General features: G+C 37.6%; 2 protein-coding genes across 2 annotated transcripts in view; one reads left to right on the top strand and one right to left on the bottom strand.

The window, feature by feature from the left end:
• The first annotated feature begins 533 nt into the window (after positions 1-533).
• LOC138308965 (mucin-3A-like) lies at positions 534-11,620 on the top strand. Its single transcript, XM_069250033.1, has 3 exons — positions 534-558; positions 5,717-6,449; positions 6,898-11,620. Exons 1-3 carry the CDS (start codon positions 534-536, stop codon positions 11,618-11,620), a joined length of 5,481 nt encoding a protein of 1,826 aa, XP_069106134.1.
• Positions 11,510-16,557, bottom strand: part of LOC138316177 (selenocysteine lyase-like) — a 25,002-nt gene continuing 19,954 nt past the window's right edge. Inside the window, exons 11-13 of the mRNA XM_069257743.1 lie at positions 15,850-15,949; positions 15,118-15,187; positions 11,510-14,890 (exon numbers count right to left, since the gene is read on the bottom strand). Of these exons, the coding sequence (XP_069113844.1) occupies positions 14,713-14,890; positions 15,118-15,187; positions 15,850-15,949 (348 nt within the window). The 3' untranslated portion in view covers positions 11,510-14,712. The remainder of the gene's footprint in view (positions 14,891-15,117; positions 15,188-15,849; positions 15,950-16,557) is intronic.

Here is a 16,557-nt window from a genome sequence, read left to right as displayed (position 1 = left end):
AAGAATCAGGTTCCTGGTTTTTCGCCCGATCCCATTAGGATTCCTTCCTTGACAGTCTCTGTTGAGTCTGAGGAGAATGATCAGTTGCTGTGCCCCTGTCGAGCACTTAGGTTTTACCTTGATAAAACTAGGGGGGAGCGAGGTACTCGATCTCGTCTTTTCTTGCCCATTAAACAGGGTCAGCAGGATATCTCCTCCCAATCCATTTCCAGATGGATATGTCAGGTGATCAAGATTGCTTATGAGCTATCTAATGATCTATCTCGGGCGAAATGTAAGGTGAGGGCTCATGAGGTTAGAGCCCTTGCAGCTTCTTTGGCTCTCCTAAATGGGTCCTCATTCCAGGACATCATGTCTGCTGCCTTTTGGCGTGGTCAGTCTACTTTCACTGACTTTTACCTCCGGTCCCTGTCCTCTCATTCTGAGGGACTGTTTTCCTTGGGTCCAGTTGTGGCGGCTCAGTCTGTGACTGTTCCTCCGCCCTAGACATGGTATTTATTTTTGGTTTTAAATGTATGCGGGCAGGCATCACGATGGTACTCCTCTTTTCTCTGGGAGGTATTCCATTTTTTATCCCTTTCCTTCGGGGGGTTCCTGGAACCCCTTTTTATTCTCCCTACTGGGGCTTGTCTCCTGGATTTGACGTTTGATTGGGCTGCCTGGCTTCGGACTCTCCACTACGGTAAGACGAATTCGCATACTAAAGTTATGGTAACGTATTACTGAAATGAAATTGAGGTTTTTCTATGTAAAACCAATTTTCATGATGTAATACTTACCATAACTTTATGGAGTCCCACCCTTCTGTTTCCTCCCCTTTCCTCCTCAGCCATTTTGCCCCTGTGGCTCCATAAAGGGTTTTTGAGGAAGGGAGACCACTCTATGTTACTATCGTCGAGTACGAGATGAGGTACGGTAGGGAGACGGGATTCTCAAATCTTATGTTTGTTGGGGCTACAAAGATGGGTGTAGGTAGCGTATTTGCATACTAAAGTTATGGTAAGTATTACATCATGAAAATTGGTTTTACATAGAAAAACTTCAAAATAAGGTATATATGTCCACAACGATGAAGATGATGACCATGGAGTTAACACAAAAATCAATAACACACACCATATGGTTCTTCTAATTCTATTGACTGTTATATTTCCTCCTTAAGCATTAAATAAGGTATATATGAAAAGTCATGTGTGACAGTGAAATATCAACCTGCTGATGGAGGTCCAGCCTCCCCACACACATAACAAAGTAATCAATGGTGTCAGGTGGATCTTTTACCTGTTATACAGGTGCTAAACATACATAGATATGTTGAAAGCATGGCATTATTTTGAAACAAAGTTCAGAATATACAAATACACTAAAATTCTTTTGGTATTCTAAATTAAAAATTATTGATTTTGTACATAAATTACCGTTACCTCATTCTGAGACCTTGGATGTTATTGATGTGGTATACAAATTACCTTTACCTCATTCTGAGACCTTAGATGTTATTGATGTAGTATACAAATTTGCCTTTACCTAATTCTGAGACCTTAGATGTAATTGATGTAGCTTACAAATTTGCCTTTATCTAATTCTGAGACCTTAGATGTTATTGATGTTGTATACAAATTAACCTTTACCTCATTCTGAGACCTTAGATGTTATTGATGTTGTATACAAATTAACCTTTACCTCATTCTGAGACCTTAGATGTTATTGATGTAGTATACAGATTAACCTTTACCTCATTCTGAGACCTAAGATGTTATTGATGTTGTATACAAATTAACCTTTACCTCATTCTGAGACCTTAGATGTTATTGATGTAGTATACAAATTTGCCTTTACCTCATTCTGAGACCTTAGATGTTATTGATGTTGTATACAAATTACCTTTACCTCATTCTGAGACCTTAAATGTTATTGATGTTGTATACAGATTAACCTTTACCTCATTCTGAGACCTTAGATGTTATTGATGTTGTATACAAATTACCTTTACCTCATTCTGAGACCTTAGATGTTATTGATGTTGTATACAAATTACCTTGACCTCATTCTGAGACCTTAGATGTTATTGATGTTGTATACAAATTACCTTTACCTCATTCTGAGACCTTAGATGTTATTGATGTTGTATACAAATTACCTTTACCTCATTCTGAGACCTTAGATGTTATTGATGTTGTATACAAATTAACCTTTACCTTATTCTGAGACCTTAGATGTTATTGATGTTGTATACAAATTACCTTTACCTCATTCTGAGACCTTAGATGTTATTGATGTTGTATACAAATTAACCTTTACCTCATTCTGAGACCTTAGATGTTATTGATGTTGTATACAAATTAACCTTTACCTCATTCTGAGACCTTAGATGTTATTGATGTTGTATACAAATTACCTTTACCTCATTCTGAGACCTTAGATGTTATTGATGTGTTGTATACAAATTTGCCTTTACCTCATTCTGAGACCTTAGATGTTATTGATGTTGTATACAAATTACCTTTACCTCATTCTGAGACCTTAGATGTTATTGATGTTGTATACAAATTTGCCTTTACCTCATTCTGAGACCTTAGATGTTATTGATGTTGTATACAAATTACCTTTACCTGATTCTGAGACCTTAGATGTTTTTGATGTTGTATACACATTAACCTTTACCTGATTCTGAGACCTTAGATGTTTTTGATGTTGTATACACATTAACCTTTACCTCATTTTGAGACCTTAGATGTTATTGATGTAGTACACAAATTTGTCTTTACCTCATTCTGAGACCTTAGATGTTATTGATGTAGTACACAAATTTGCCTTTACCTAATTCTGAGACCTTAGATGTTATTGATATAGCTTACAAATTTGCCTTTACCTAATTCTGAGACCTTAGATGTTATTGATATAGCTTACAAATTTGCCTTTACCTCATTCTGAGACCTTAAATGTTATTGATGTTGTATACAAATTTGCCTTTACCTCATTCTGATACCTTAGATGTTATTGATGTAGTATATAAACTAGAACACTGACACGTCAGAAAGGGCCCCGCTATGTGTCTGACGTGCTTAAGTGGAAAAGTAGTATTTTGACAACGAATTCTTCCGTGTTAGCTATATGTTGCTAATAAATCATTAATGTCAACATTAATTGGGAAACCGATGATGGTACATTATTATAATTCTTTGGAAAAAGTCTTCCAAGTATTTAACTTGAATCCTGATTCCAAGCTAACATTACATTAAGAGCATACAATTAACTCAAATAAATTTGACCTTGACCTTTGACTTAGTAACCTTGGCCCATGACCTTACCTTTGGACAGTCAACTCCTTGTTTAATTCTGAACAACTTTGCATCATAATGTTATAACAAAATGTTTATCAGTTAAGAGCAACAACATTGTGATTTTTTTAAATGTTAAAATCCAAGATGGCTGATTTTTTAAATTAATTTCAGCCTGAAAAATTACCAAGCAGATCTAGGATGGATGGGGAATCATCATGTAAAATATGGGGAAAATACTCCACTCCCTTCCATCATTAATGTGCAAAAGAAAAAAAACGGACAGACGGACGGACGGACAGACAGACGGACGGACGGACGGACAGACGGACGGACAACCTGATTACTATAGGGCACCCGCATCTCGATGCGGGGCCCTAATTAACCTTTACCTCATTCTGAGACCTTAGATGTTATTGATGTTGTATACAAATTACCTTTACCTCATTCTGAGACCTTAGATGTTATTGATGTTGTATACAAATTACCTTTACCTCATTCTGAGACCTTAGATGTTATTGATGTTGTATACAAATTACCTTTACCTCATTCTGAAACCTAAGATGTTATTGATGTTTTATACAAATTAACCTTTACCTTATTCTGAGACCTTAGATGTTATTGATGTTGTATACAAATTACCTTTATCTCATTCTGAGACCTTAGATGTTATTGATGTTGTATACAAATTAACCTTTACCTCATTCTGAGACCTTAGATGTTATTGATGTTGTATACAAATTAAACTTTACCTCATTCTGAGACCTTAGATGTTATTGATGTAGTACACAAATTTGCCTTTACCTAATTCTGAGACCTTAGATGTAATTGATGTAGCTTACAAATTTGCCTTTATCTAATTCTGAGACCTTAGATGTTATTGATGTTGTATACAAATTTGCCTTTACCTCATTCTGAGACCTTGGATGTTATTGATGTTGTATACAAATTTGCCTTTACCTCATTCTTAGACCTTAGATGTTACATACAAATTTGCCTTTACCTCATTCTGAGACCTTAGATGTTATTGATGTTGTATACAAATTTGCCTTTACCTCATTCTGAGACCTTAGATGTTATTGATGTTGTATACAAATTTGCCTTTACCTCATTCTGAGACCTTAGATGTTATTGATGTAGTATACAAATTACCTTTACCTCATTCTGAGACCTTAGATGTTATTGATGTTGTATACAAATTATCTTTACCTCATTCTGAGACCTTAGATGTAATTGATGTAGTATACAAGTTAACCTTTACCTCATTCTGAGACCTTAGATGTTATTGATGTTGTATACAAATTTGCCTTTACCTCATTCTGAGACCTTAGATGTTATTGATGTTGTATACAAATTAACCTTTACCTCATTCTGAGACCTTAGATGTTATTGATGTTGTATACAGATTAACCTTTACCTCATTCTGAGACCTTAGATGTTATTGATGTTGTATACAAATTTGCCTTTACCTGATTCTGAGACCTTAGATGTTATTGATGTTGTATACAAATTTGCCTTTACCTATTCTGAGACTTATGTTTTGATGTTGTATACAAATTTGCCTTTACCTCATTCTGAGACCTTAGATGTTATTGATGTTGTATACAAATTTGCCTTTACCTCATTCTGAGACCTTAGATGTTATTGATGTTGTATAAAATTCTTACTCATTCTGAGACCTATTGCTCTTCTGAGCTAGTGTTATTGATGTTGTATACAAATTCTTTACTCATCTAGACCTTAGATGTTATTGATGTTGTATACAAATTAACCTTTACCTCATTCTGAGACCTTAGATGTTATTGATGTTGTATACAAATTAACCTTTACCTCATTCTGAGACCTTAGATGTTATTGATGTTGTATACAAATTAACCTTTACCTCATTCTGAGACCTTAGATGTTATTGATGTTGTATACAAATTACCTTTACCTCATTCTGAGACCTTAGATGTTATTGATGTTGTATACAAATTTGCCTTTACCTCATTCTGAGACCTTAGATGTTATTGATGTTGTATACAAATTAACCTTTACCTCATTCTGAGACCTTAGATGTTATTGATGTTGTATACAAATTTGCCTTTACCTCATTCTGAGACCTTAGATGTTATTGATGTTGTATACAAATTATCTTTACCTCATTCTGAGACCTTAGATGTTATTGATGTTGTATACAAATTTGCCTTTACCTCATTCTGAGACCTTAAATGTTATTGATGTTGTATACAGATTAACCTTTACCTCATTCTGAGACCTTAGATGTTATTGATGTTGTATACAAATTTGCCTTTACCTCATTCTGAGACCTTAGATGTTATTGATGTTGTATACAAATTTGCCTTTACCTCATTCTGAGACCTTAGATGTTATTGATGTTGTATACAAATTTGCCTTTACCTCATTCTGAGACCATAGATGTTATTGATGTTCAGAGGTACCATCACTGGGGACTGATGGACTAACAACAGATCAGTCAGTCATCTCTATCACTACAAAGGTACCATCACTGGAGACTGATGGACTAACAACAGATCAGTCAGTCATCTCTATCACTACAGAGGTACCATCACTTGAGACTGATGGATTAACAACAGATCAGTCAGTCATCCCTATCAGTTCAGAGGTACCATCACTGGGGACTGATGGACTAACAACAGATCAGTCAGTCATCCCTATCACTTCAGAGGTACCATCACTGGAGACTGATGGACTAACAACAGATCAGTCATTTATCTCTATCACTACAGAGGTACCATCACTGGGGACTGATGGACTAACAACAGATCAGTCAGTCATCTCTATCACTACAGAGGTACCATCACTGGAGACTGATGGACTAACAACAGATCAGTCAGTCATCTCTATCACTTCAGAGGTACCATCACTGGGGACTGATGGACTAACAACAGATCAGTCAGTCATCTCTATCACTACAGAGGTACCATCACTTGAGACTGATGGACTAACAACAGATCAGTCAGTCATCTCTATCACTACAGAGGTACCATCACTGGAGACTGATGGACTAACAACAGATCAGTCAGTCATCTCTATCACTACAGAGGTACCATCACTGGAGACTGATGGACTAACAACAGATCAGTCAGTCATCTCTATCACTTCAGAGGTACCATCACTGGGGACTGATGGACTAACAACAGATCAGTCAGTCATCTCTCAGTTATCTCTATCACTACAGAGGTTCCATTACTGGAGACTGATGGACTAACAACAGATCAGTCAGTCATCTCTATCACTTCAGAGGTACCATCACTGGGGACTGATGGACTAACAACAGATCAGTCAGTCATATCTATCACTACAGAGGTACCACCACTGGAGACTGATGGACTAACAACAGATCAGTCAGTCATCTCTATCACTTCAGAGGTACCATCACTGGAGACTGATGGACTAACAACAGATCAGTCAGTCATCTCTATCACTACAGAGGTACCATCACTGGAGACTGATGGACTAACAACAAATCAGTCAGTCATCCCTATCACTTCAGAGGTACCATCACTGGGGACTAATGGACTAACAACAGATCAGTCAGTCATCTCTATCACTTCAGAGGTACCATCACTGGAGACTGATGGACTAACAACAGATCAGTCAGTCATCCTGATGGACTAACAACAGATCAGTCAGTCATCTCTATCACTTCAGAGGTACCATCACTGGAGACTGATGGACTAACAACAGATCAGTCAGTCATCCCTATCAGTTCAGAGGTACCATCACTGGGGACTGATGGACTAACAACAGATCAGTCAGTCATCTCTATCACTTCAGAGGTACCATCACTGGGGACTGATGGACTAACAACAGATCAGTCAGTCATATCTATCACTTCAGAGGTACCATCACTGGGGACTGATGGACTAACAACAGATCAGTCAGTCATCTCTATCACTACAGAGGTACCATCACTGGAGACTGATGGACTAACAACAGATCAGTCAGTCATCTCTATCACTTCAGAGGTACCATCACTGGAGACTGATGGACTAACAACAGATCAGTCAGTCATCTCTATCACTACAGAGGTTCCATCACTGGAGACTGATGGACTAACAACAGATCAGTCAGTCATTTCTATCACTTCAGAGGTACCATCACTGGAGACTGATGGACTAACAACAGATCAGTCAGTCATCTCTATCACTACAGAGGTACCATCACTGGAGACTGATGGACTAACAACAGATCAGTCAGTCATCTCTATCACTTCAGAGGTACCATCACTGGGGACTTATGGACTAACAACAGATCAGTCAGTCATCTCTATCACTTCAGAGGTACCATCACTAACAACAGATCAGTCAGTCATCTCTATCACTTCAGAGGTACCATCACTGGAGACTGATGGACTAACAACAGATCAGTCAGTAATCCCTATCACTTCAGAGGTACCATCACTGGAGACTGATGGACTAACAACAGATCAGTCAGTCATCTCTATCACTTCAGAGGTACCATCACTGGGGACTGATGGACTAACAACAGATCAGTCAGTCATCTCTATCACTTCAGAGGTACCATCACTGGAGACTGATGGACTAACAACAGATCAGTCAGTCATCTCTATCACTACAGAGGTTCCATCACTGGAGACTGATGGACTAACAACAGATCAGTCAGTCATCTCTATCACTTCAGAGGTACCATCACTGGAGACTGATGGACTAACAACAGTTCAGTCAGTCATCTCTATCACTTCAGAGGTACCATCACTGGGGACTGATGGACTAACAACAGATCAGTCAGTCATCTCTATCACTTCAGAGGTACCATCACTGGGGACTGATGGACTAACAACAGATCAGTCAGTCATCTCTATCACTTCAGAGGTACCATCACTGGGGACTGATGGACTAACAACAAATCAGTCAGTCATCCCTAACACTTCAGAGGTACCATCACTGGGGACTTATGGACTAACAACAGATCAGTCAGTCATCTCTATCACTTCAGAGATACCATCACTGGAGACTGATGGACTAACAACAGATCAGTCAGTCATCTCTATCACTTCAGAGGGACCATCACTGGAGACTGATGGACTAACAACAGATCAGTCAGTCATCTCTACCACTTCAGAGGGACCATCACTGGAGACTGATGGACTAACAACAGATCAGTCAGTCATCTCTATTACTTCAGAGGTACCATCACTGGAGACTGATGGACTAACAACAGATCAGTCAGTCATCCCTATCACTTCAGAGGTACCATCACTGGGGACTGATGGACTAACAACAGATCAGTCAGTCATCCCTATCACTTCAGAGGTACCATCAGTGGAGACTGATGGACTAACAACAGATCAGTCAGTCATCTCTATCACTTCAGAGGTACCATCACTGGGGACTGATGGACTAACAACAAATCAGTCAGTCATCTCTATCACTTCAGAGATATCATCACTGGAGACTGGTGGACTAACAACAGATCAGTCAGTCATCCCTAACACTTCAGAGGTACCATCACTGGGGACTGATGGACTAACAACAGATCAGTCAGTCATCCCTATCACTTCAGAGGTACCATCACTTGAGACTGATGGACTAACAACAGATCAGTCAGTCATCTCTATCACTTCAGAGGTACCATCACTGGAGACTGATGGACTAACAACAGATCAGTCAGTCATCTCTATCACTACAGAGGTACCATCACTGGGGACTGATGGACTAACAACAGATCAGTCAGTCATCTCTATCACTTCAGAGGTACCATCACTGGGGACTGATGGACTAACAACAGATCAGTCAGTCATCTCTTTTACTTCAGAGGTACCATCACTTGAGACTGATGGACTAACAACAGATCAGTCAGTCATCTCTATCACTTCAGAGGTACCATCACTGGGGACTGATGGACTAACAACAGATCAGTCAGTCATCTCTATCACTTCAGAGGTACCATCACTGGGGACTGATGGACTAACAACAAATCAGTCAGTCATCCCTAACACTTCAGAGGTACCATCACTGGGGACTTATGGACTAACAACAGATCAGTCAGTCATCCCTATCACTTCAGAGATACCATCACTGGAGACTGATGGACTAACAACAGATCAGTCAGTCATCTCTATCACTTCAGAGGGACCATCACTGGAGACTGATGGACTAACAACAGATCAGTCAGTCATCTCTACCACTTCAGAGGGACCATCACTGGAGACTGATGGACTAACAACAGATCAGTCAGTCATCTCTATTACTTCAGAGGTACCATCACTGGAGACTGATGGACTAACAACAGATCAGTCAGTCATCCCTATCACTTCAGAGGTACCATCACTGGGGACTGATGGACTAACAACAGATCAGTCAGTCATCCCTATCACTTCAGAGGTACCATCAGTGGAGACTGATGGACTAACAACAGATCAGTCAGTCATCTCTATCACTTCAGAGGTACCATCACTGGGGACTGATGGACTAACAACAAATCAGTCAGTCATCCCTAACACTTCAGAGGTACCATCACTGGGGACTTATGGACTAACAACAGATCAGTCAGTCATCCCTATCACTTCAGAGATACCATCACTGGAGACTGATGGACTAACAACAGATCAGTCAGTCATCTCTATCACTTCAGAGGGACCATCACTGGAGACTGATGGACTAACAACAGATCAGTCAGTCATCTCTACCACTTCAGAGGGACCATCACTGGAGACTGATGGACTAACAACAGATCAGTCAGTCATCTCTATTACTTCAGAGGTACCATCACTGGAGACTGATGGACTAACAACAGATCAGTCAGTCATCCCTATCACTTCAGAGGTACCATCACTGGGGACTGATGGACTAACAACAGATCAGTCAGTCATCCCTATCACTTCAGAGGTACCATCAGTGGAGACTGATGGACTAACAACAGATCAGTCAGTCATCTCTATCACTTCAGAGGTACCATCACTGGGGACTGATGGACTAACAACAAATCAGTCAGTCATCTCTATCACTTCAGAGATATCATCACTGGAGACTGGTGGACTAACAACAGATCAGTCAGTCATCCCTAACACTTCAGAGGTACCATCACTGGGGACTGATGGACTAACAACAGATCAGTCAGTCATCCCTATCACTTCAGAGGTACCATCACTTGAGACTGATGGACTAACAACAGATCAGTCAGTCATCTCTATCACTTCAGAGGTACCATCACTGGAGACTGCTGGACTAACAACAGATCAGTCAGTCATCTCTATCACTACAGAGGTACCATCACTGGGGACTGATGGACTAACAACAGATCAGTCAGTCATCTCTATCACTTCAGAGGTACCATCACTGGGGACTGATGGACTAACAACAGATCAGTCAGTCATCTCTTTTACTTCAGAGGTACCATCACTTGAGACTGATGGACTAACAACAGATCAGTCAGTCATCTCTATCACTTCAGAGGTACCATCACTGGAGACTGATGGACTAACAACAGATCAGTCAGTCATCTCTATCACTACAGAGGTACCATCACTGGAGACTGATGGACTAACAACAGATCAGTCAGTCATCCCTAACACTGCAGTGGTACCATCACTGGAGACTGATGGACTAACAACAGATCAGTCAGTCATCCCTATCACTTCAGTGGTACCATCACTGGGGACTGATGGACTAACAACAGATCAGTCAGTCATCTCTATCACTTCAGAGATACCATCACTGGAGACTGATGGACTAACAACAGATCAGTCAGTCATCCCTAACACTTCAGAGGTACCATCACTGAGGACTGATGGACTAACAACAGATCAGTCAGTCATCTCTTTTACTTCAGAGGTACCATCACTTGAGACTGATGGACTAACAACAGATCAGTCAGTCATCTCTATCACTTCAGAGGTACCATCACTGGAGACTGATGGACTAACAACAGATCAGTCAATCATCTCTATCACTACAGAGGTACCATCACTGGGGACTGATGGACTAACAACAGATCAGTCAGTCATCTCTATCACTACAGAGGTACCATCACTGGGGACTGATGGACTAACAACAGATCAGTCAGTCATCCCTATCACTTCAGAGGTACCATCACTGGGGACTGATGGACTAACAACAGATCAGTCAGTCATCTCTATCACTTCAGAGGTACCATCACTGGGGACTGATGGACTTACAACAGATCAGTCAGTCATCTCTATCACTTCAGAGGTACCATCACTGGAGACTGATGGACTAACAACAGATCAGTCAGTCATCCCTAACTCTGCAGTGGTACCATCACTGGAGACTGATGGACTAACAACAGATCAGTCAGTCATCCCTAACACTTCAGTGGTACCATCACTATAGATAATGGTAAATATAAAACTCAGAGACAATAACTCTCTGTACCCGCCATCATAACCTGGTTAAAAAAAATAAGAAAATTCAGCTTTATATATACAGATTTTGGTCTTGATATGTTAATTGAACTATAAGGTTAATATTTTCACTGTCACACCGTTAGGAACTTGGCAGTCCTGTAAAGGTTATTTTGTATTATTATAACTTAATGCTGAAGTTATAATTGAGTATATATAATGATAAGTTTTAATTTCGAAGTGTTGAAATCTGAATCAAATAACCAATACAGAAAGGGATTCCAACGTCTGATATAGAGAAATGAAACGGAAAAAGTAGAATAGAATTACATGGCATCTGTACAAATACAACACTAAACAAACACATACCTAGTTTTCGCACAGCATAGTACATCAGCAGTAGACAACCAGTCAATGGTTAAAGTCATGTACATATAGTCTCAAACACTTCCTTCATAAAAAATGAGCCCCAGGGAATATTTAACTTATTGATTATTTATAAATATATTTGAATCCTTTGGTTAATTTACAATAAGCTTTAGTTTTGCTGCACAACTCATGGTCATATAGTTTCTGAATTGCTTTGCCATACCAATGAAGTTCATAATATTATGTTTTCATTACCTTGACCCTTTATATACTCACAACCTGAAACACACCTCATGGGTATGAGATACAATTTGAGGTCAAAAGTGTTTTTTAAAACCCTCATGAAAAAATGTCCAAAATTTGTGATACATATCTCCTCTTTACGTAAACATCTCCATGAGTTAAGTCCTTGCGGACACTTACCAGTAACAATGATCCTGTCAAGATACTGGGTACTCATGAAAGGGACAGTTCCTTGCAACATGACCTTGACCCAGTAACATGACCTTGACCCTGTAACATGACCTTGACTAATCATACTAAATCAATATCAAGGTTCTTCTAATGAGCTAATAGGTTTAGACTTAACATAAAGTACAACAATATCAAACATTAAAGTATATACAAACATTAGTAATGTAAAAAGTACTGATAAAATAAATCATATTATTTTCAAAAGTGCCAATAAAATGCAATTCAATTATTAAATAAATGATTTCAAGATTGAGCAAACATATTTCAAAAAGCTCCAAAAAACAACATATCACAAATTCATATCAATCAAAACATTAATAAGAAAGATGAACACAATGGATGTGTAAAAGTATATAACAACAAGCCAATATTTGTCAGTGATCTTCTCAAGTAGGGATTTCCAATAAGACATATGTACAGAAGGTTTGACAACAATTTGCTTTCTCATCTTTTTCTTCAGTTCCATTTCTCAATTTCAAATAATTAAATAGATAAAGATTTGACCAAAGAATTATGAACAGCAACCAGCCAGTGTGTACATATGTCTTTGGTAGACTCCCTCCTTTTAGTTCCTACACCCGATGAATTATTGATGAACCATAAAAACCTAACAGTTGAACTTGTCATTTTTTTCTCTCGCTTCAGAGTACCACTTACGACTTTTAAACAAGAATAATGATTAAATATATACAGAAACAAATCTTTGCATGTAACATATATGATTTCAATAATAATCAATATTGTACATATATGGACGAATAAATATTGAGAAAAAAAATCACAATTGTCTCTTGTAAATGTGCTCCACCTGTATAGTAGGAACCAAGCCGACAGTTTTACTGTAAACAATGTTCAGATAAAAGGTCTAAAGACATGGAATTTTTTAAACATTATTTTTAAAATATATATAACTGTGGTATGTTTATATGCAAAATGCATCAAACTCTATATCGTCATGGAAATGACATACAATATCTGAATATGACAAGAAATCAGCAGGAACAACACATGTGATGCGTAATGTTTATAAGAAGATGTTGAGGAGAGGTAATAGGAGAAACTAATGCTGAATGTTTGAGGTTAGGAATACAAATATCTACTAGTATACAATATCTCAACTGGATTTCAACGACTTTATCAATTACCTTAAGCATAAAGTTTATTACTGAACCTAACGAGCGATATAAAATCTGGTATATAGAAACAACACCTACAGCTGTATCGACCAATCGGTAGCCCCCTTGGGACCTCCAGGTCACTAGGCAACCACAGAATTTGAACTTCAATGTTTTATTTGATATGACATATAATTCTTGTTGACATATCATTTTACTTGTTTCTTAGCTAAATTGCAAATATCATTCAAGCTTTTACATACCATTTCAAAATAACCAGGATTGACTGTACTAACAATATCATTTTTAGGGAGACAGTAATCATTACTACAATAGAATGTCAATATATGTCATATTACCAAGTAAATAATAAGCAATGCCAATTTGTTTCAGACCCATTAGGCTGACATGAACACAATCTTGTATAAAAAAGGAGAGGGTAAAATCACTGGAATGTGACACACACAACGAACGTTAATGGGAAAACAAAATAACATTACGTAAATCTTAAGAAAATAAAATTGATACAATAATAAAGGACTCAAAATATTTCTAAATCTATGGTTTTGATATCTTATAGACATGAATTCACTACCTTACCAAGTAAGGTCTATCAAATAAGGTTATTTTTGATGTTACATCTAACAACTTTTCTGGATTTAGATATGTTAAATGATATGGGTATATATCACAATTAGAAAATCCTGTAGAAACCAGTGGCAGTTTGTTTTTGATACGTGATTTCATTGTTAGGGTACTGTGACAGTCAAACACAGAAAACTCAAACATTTACTTTACTTCTATGACTTGATTAAATTGTGTTCATTTTCACATTCATTGATAAAATATGGCTATCCCTTCCAATAGATTTACAGAATATGGTTTTATTACAAAACATCACCGAAAGACAAATTATTTTGTTTGAACTATATACCTTAGTATATATAACCAGAATGAGACAGTACCATTATATATACAGGTAATTAGATTAACATCAGATAAACTAAAAGGAGCCCAAGTACCACTGCCAAAAATCACACTTTATAATTAGAATGGATGTCTATATTTACTGGAAGTCGTTTGATTGGCTACAGATAGAGTAAGTGTGTAGAGATTGACAGATTCAGCACGTTATAGCTTCGGTGGTGTGCGAGTCGTGTTCTATAAACTCTACAGACTGCTTTAGGTCCTCAATAACAATGTCAATATCAGACAGAGTTGTCTCCCTTCCCACTGATAACCTCAGAGCATTTCTCGCCACTGATTCCGGAATTCCAATAGCCAACAGGATATGGGATGGTCTGGAAAAAAAGATGGAGATGACAAAAAACCTATGATGCCAAGAGACACTTACCAATACATATCATGTTTCATGGTGAGGTGAAAAAGGGAAACTAAATGCAGAATTTGGGGAAGAATAGGATGACACCAAAAAACATCTCAAAGTACATGATAATTATTGGATATGGTCCCATAAAATCTGATCAATATTTGAACTTCATAAAGAAAATCTGCTGAGGTTACTGACCTGTTCTGAGCGTGACATGCTGCACCCACACTGGCTTGTAGTCTATCACAATGAGTCAACACCATATGACCTACAACAGCAGGTATAATTTAATACAGACGGCTAATACAGATTGTCAAATCAACAACGACCTACAACAGCAGGTATGGTTTAATACCAGACAGCTTATACAGATTGTCAGTTCAAAACTGTGGATAACATTTACCAAAATATTCTAAATAATGCAAAAGCACCTAGGTACCAAAAGAGCACATATGGGCATTCTAGGCAAACTAGATTTGTAAATTGTATTTTGTAAACAAAAATTTCTAACAATGTTATCTTTTATCAAGAGACTAAATAAACCTATTTGATGCACATTCTTTGGAAACGTGATGATTCTCAGCTTTTTCATAAATCACCTGACCTTAACCTACAGTATCAGCAAATTTTAATAAGTATTCCCATCATTTCTTTATGCAAATTTTGTTAGCTATCATCTTTAGAAGGATTCATAAGACATGCAATTATAGTTTGATATTAAATTAATGATCATGTGACCTTGAGAATATGTCAAGGTTCTTTTTCATTAGCAGGTAGTCAACATGTCAGTTCTAAACATCTTGACTTATAAAATGGACAATGATCACTATTACATTGACTTGACTTGTAAAGTAAACTTAAATCATCAGAAATTCTTCTGATGCACCGGTATATCTAGAAAGGATTTCTGACTATAGACTGAATACGTACCAAATAATCCGTTTCCTAAGACAGAAACATTACATGTGTTCGGCAGTCTCTCACTTGTAGCAAACTTGCCATTGATGTGTATTCTGTCCCCAAACACCTCCTTCAATGAAAGGGTACCAAACAAACAGTTTTTAAAGAACACATAAGTCATTTTATGTACATACATGCGTAACAACCATAAGACCTCCAATGTGATTTTAGCATAATAACAAAATTTCTGTAAATATTCATCATCATATTATTGAGTGGACAATGCTACACATATACCATATTTTTTGGAGTTAATTCATGACTCCTGAAAATCAGGAGTGCAGCCTATACACCAGTTCGACTTATATGTGGACAAAACTAAATTCAGATGATGTTTTCGCATTATTACTTCGTTATTCACATGTGAAGTTTTACTCGCCGATATAGTACTAAAAGTTATATATCGAAAAAATCTCAGTAAAAGTGTTTAAAAGAAATGATCTGTAATTGAAAATATAACATTTTTTACAGATTTATTAAGCTGGCAAGAGCTGGTACAATATTCCTATTTCTAAGGTTCTGTTTACTTAGCAGACAAACAAATTTGCTGTTAGATATCAAAACAATTTGTTAATTTTGATACAATTCCTAAAAGGCTTCATCAGAGTTTGTAAAAGAAAAAAGAATGCCATTTGTAAAAACTCTGTTTTGTACTACAATAACTGAAGGTGGCCCTAT

Source organism: Argopecten irradians, chromosome 1 (genome assembly GCF_041381155.1).
Source record: "Argopecten irradians isolate NY chromosome 1, Ai_NY, whole genome shotgun sequence".
NCBI lineage: Eukaryota > Metazoa > Mollusca > Bivalvia > Pectinida > Pectinidae > Argopecten > Argopecten irradians.
The sequence above is the reverse complement of the archived record's forward strand: the minus strand, read 5'-3'. Positions and strand labels throughout refer to the sequence as shown.

Excerpts from the sequence above, each read along its gene's own strand:
- LOC138308965 (XM_069250033.1), top strand. The coding sequence starts at position 534 with ATGGTACTCCTCTTTTCTCTGGGAG. Across the intron at positions 559-5,716 it reads ACTCCTCTTTTCTCTGGGAG|AGGTACCATCACTGGGGACT; the intron begins GTATTCCATTTT and ends ATTGATGTTCAG. Across the intron at positions 6,450-6,897 it reads GATGGACTAACAACAGATCA|ATCAGTCAGTCATCCTGATG; the intron begins GTCAGTCATCTC and ends GACTAACAACAG.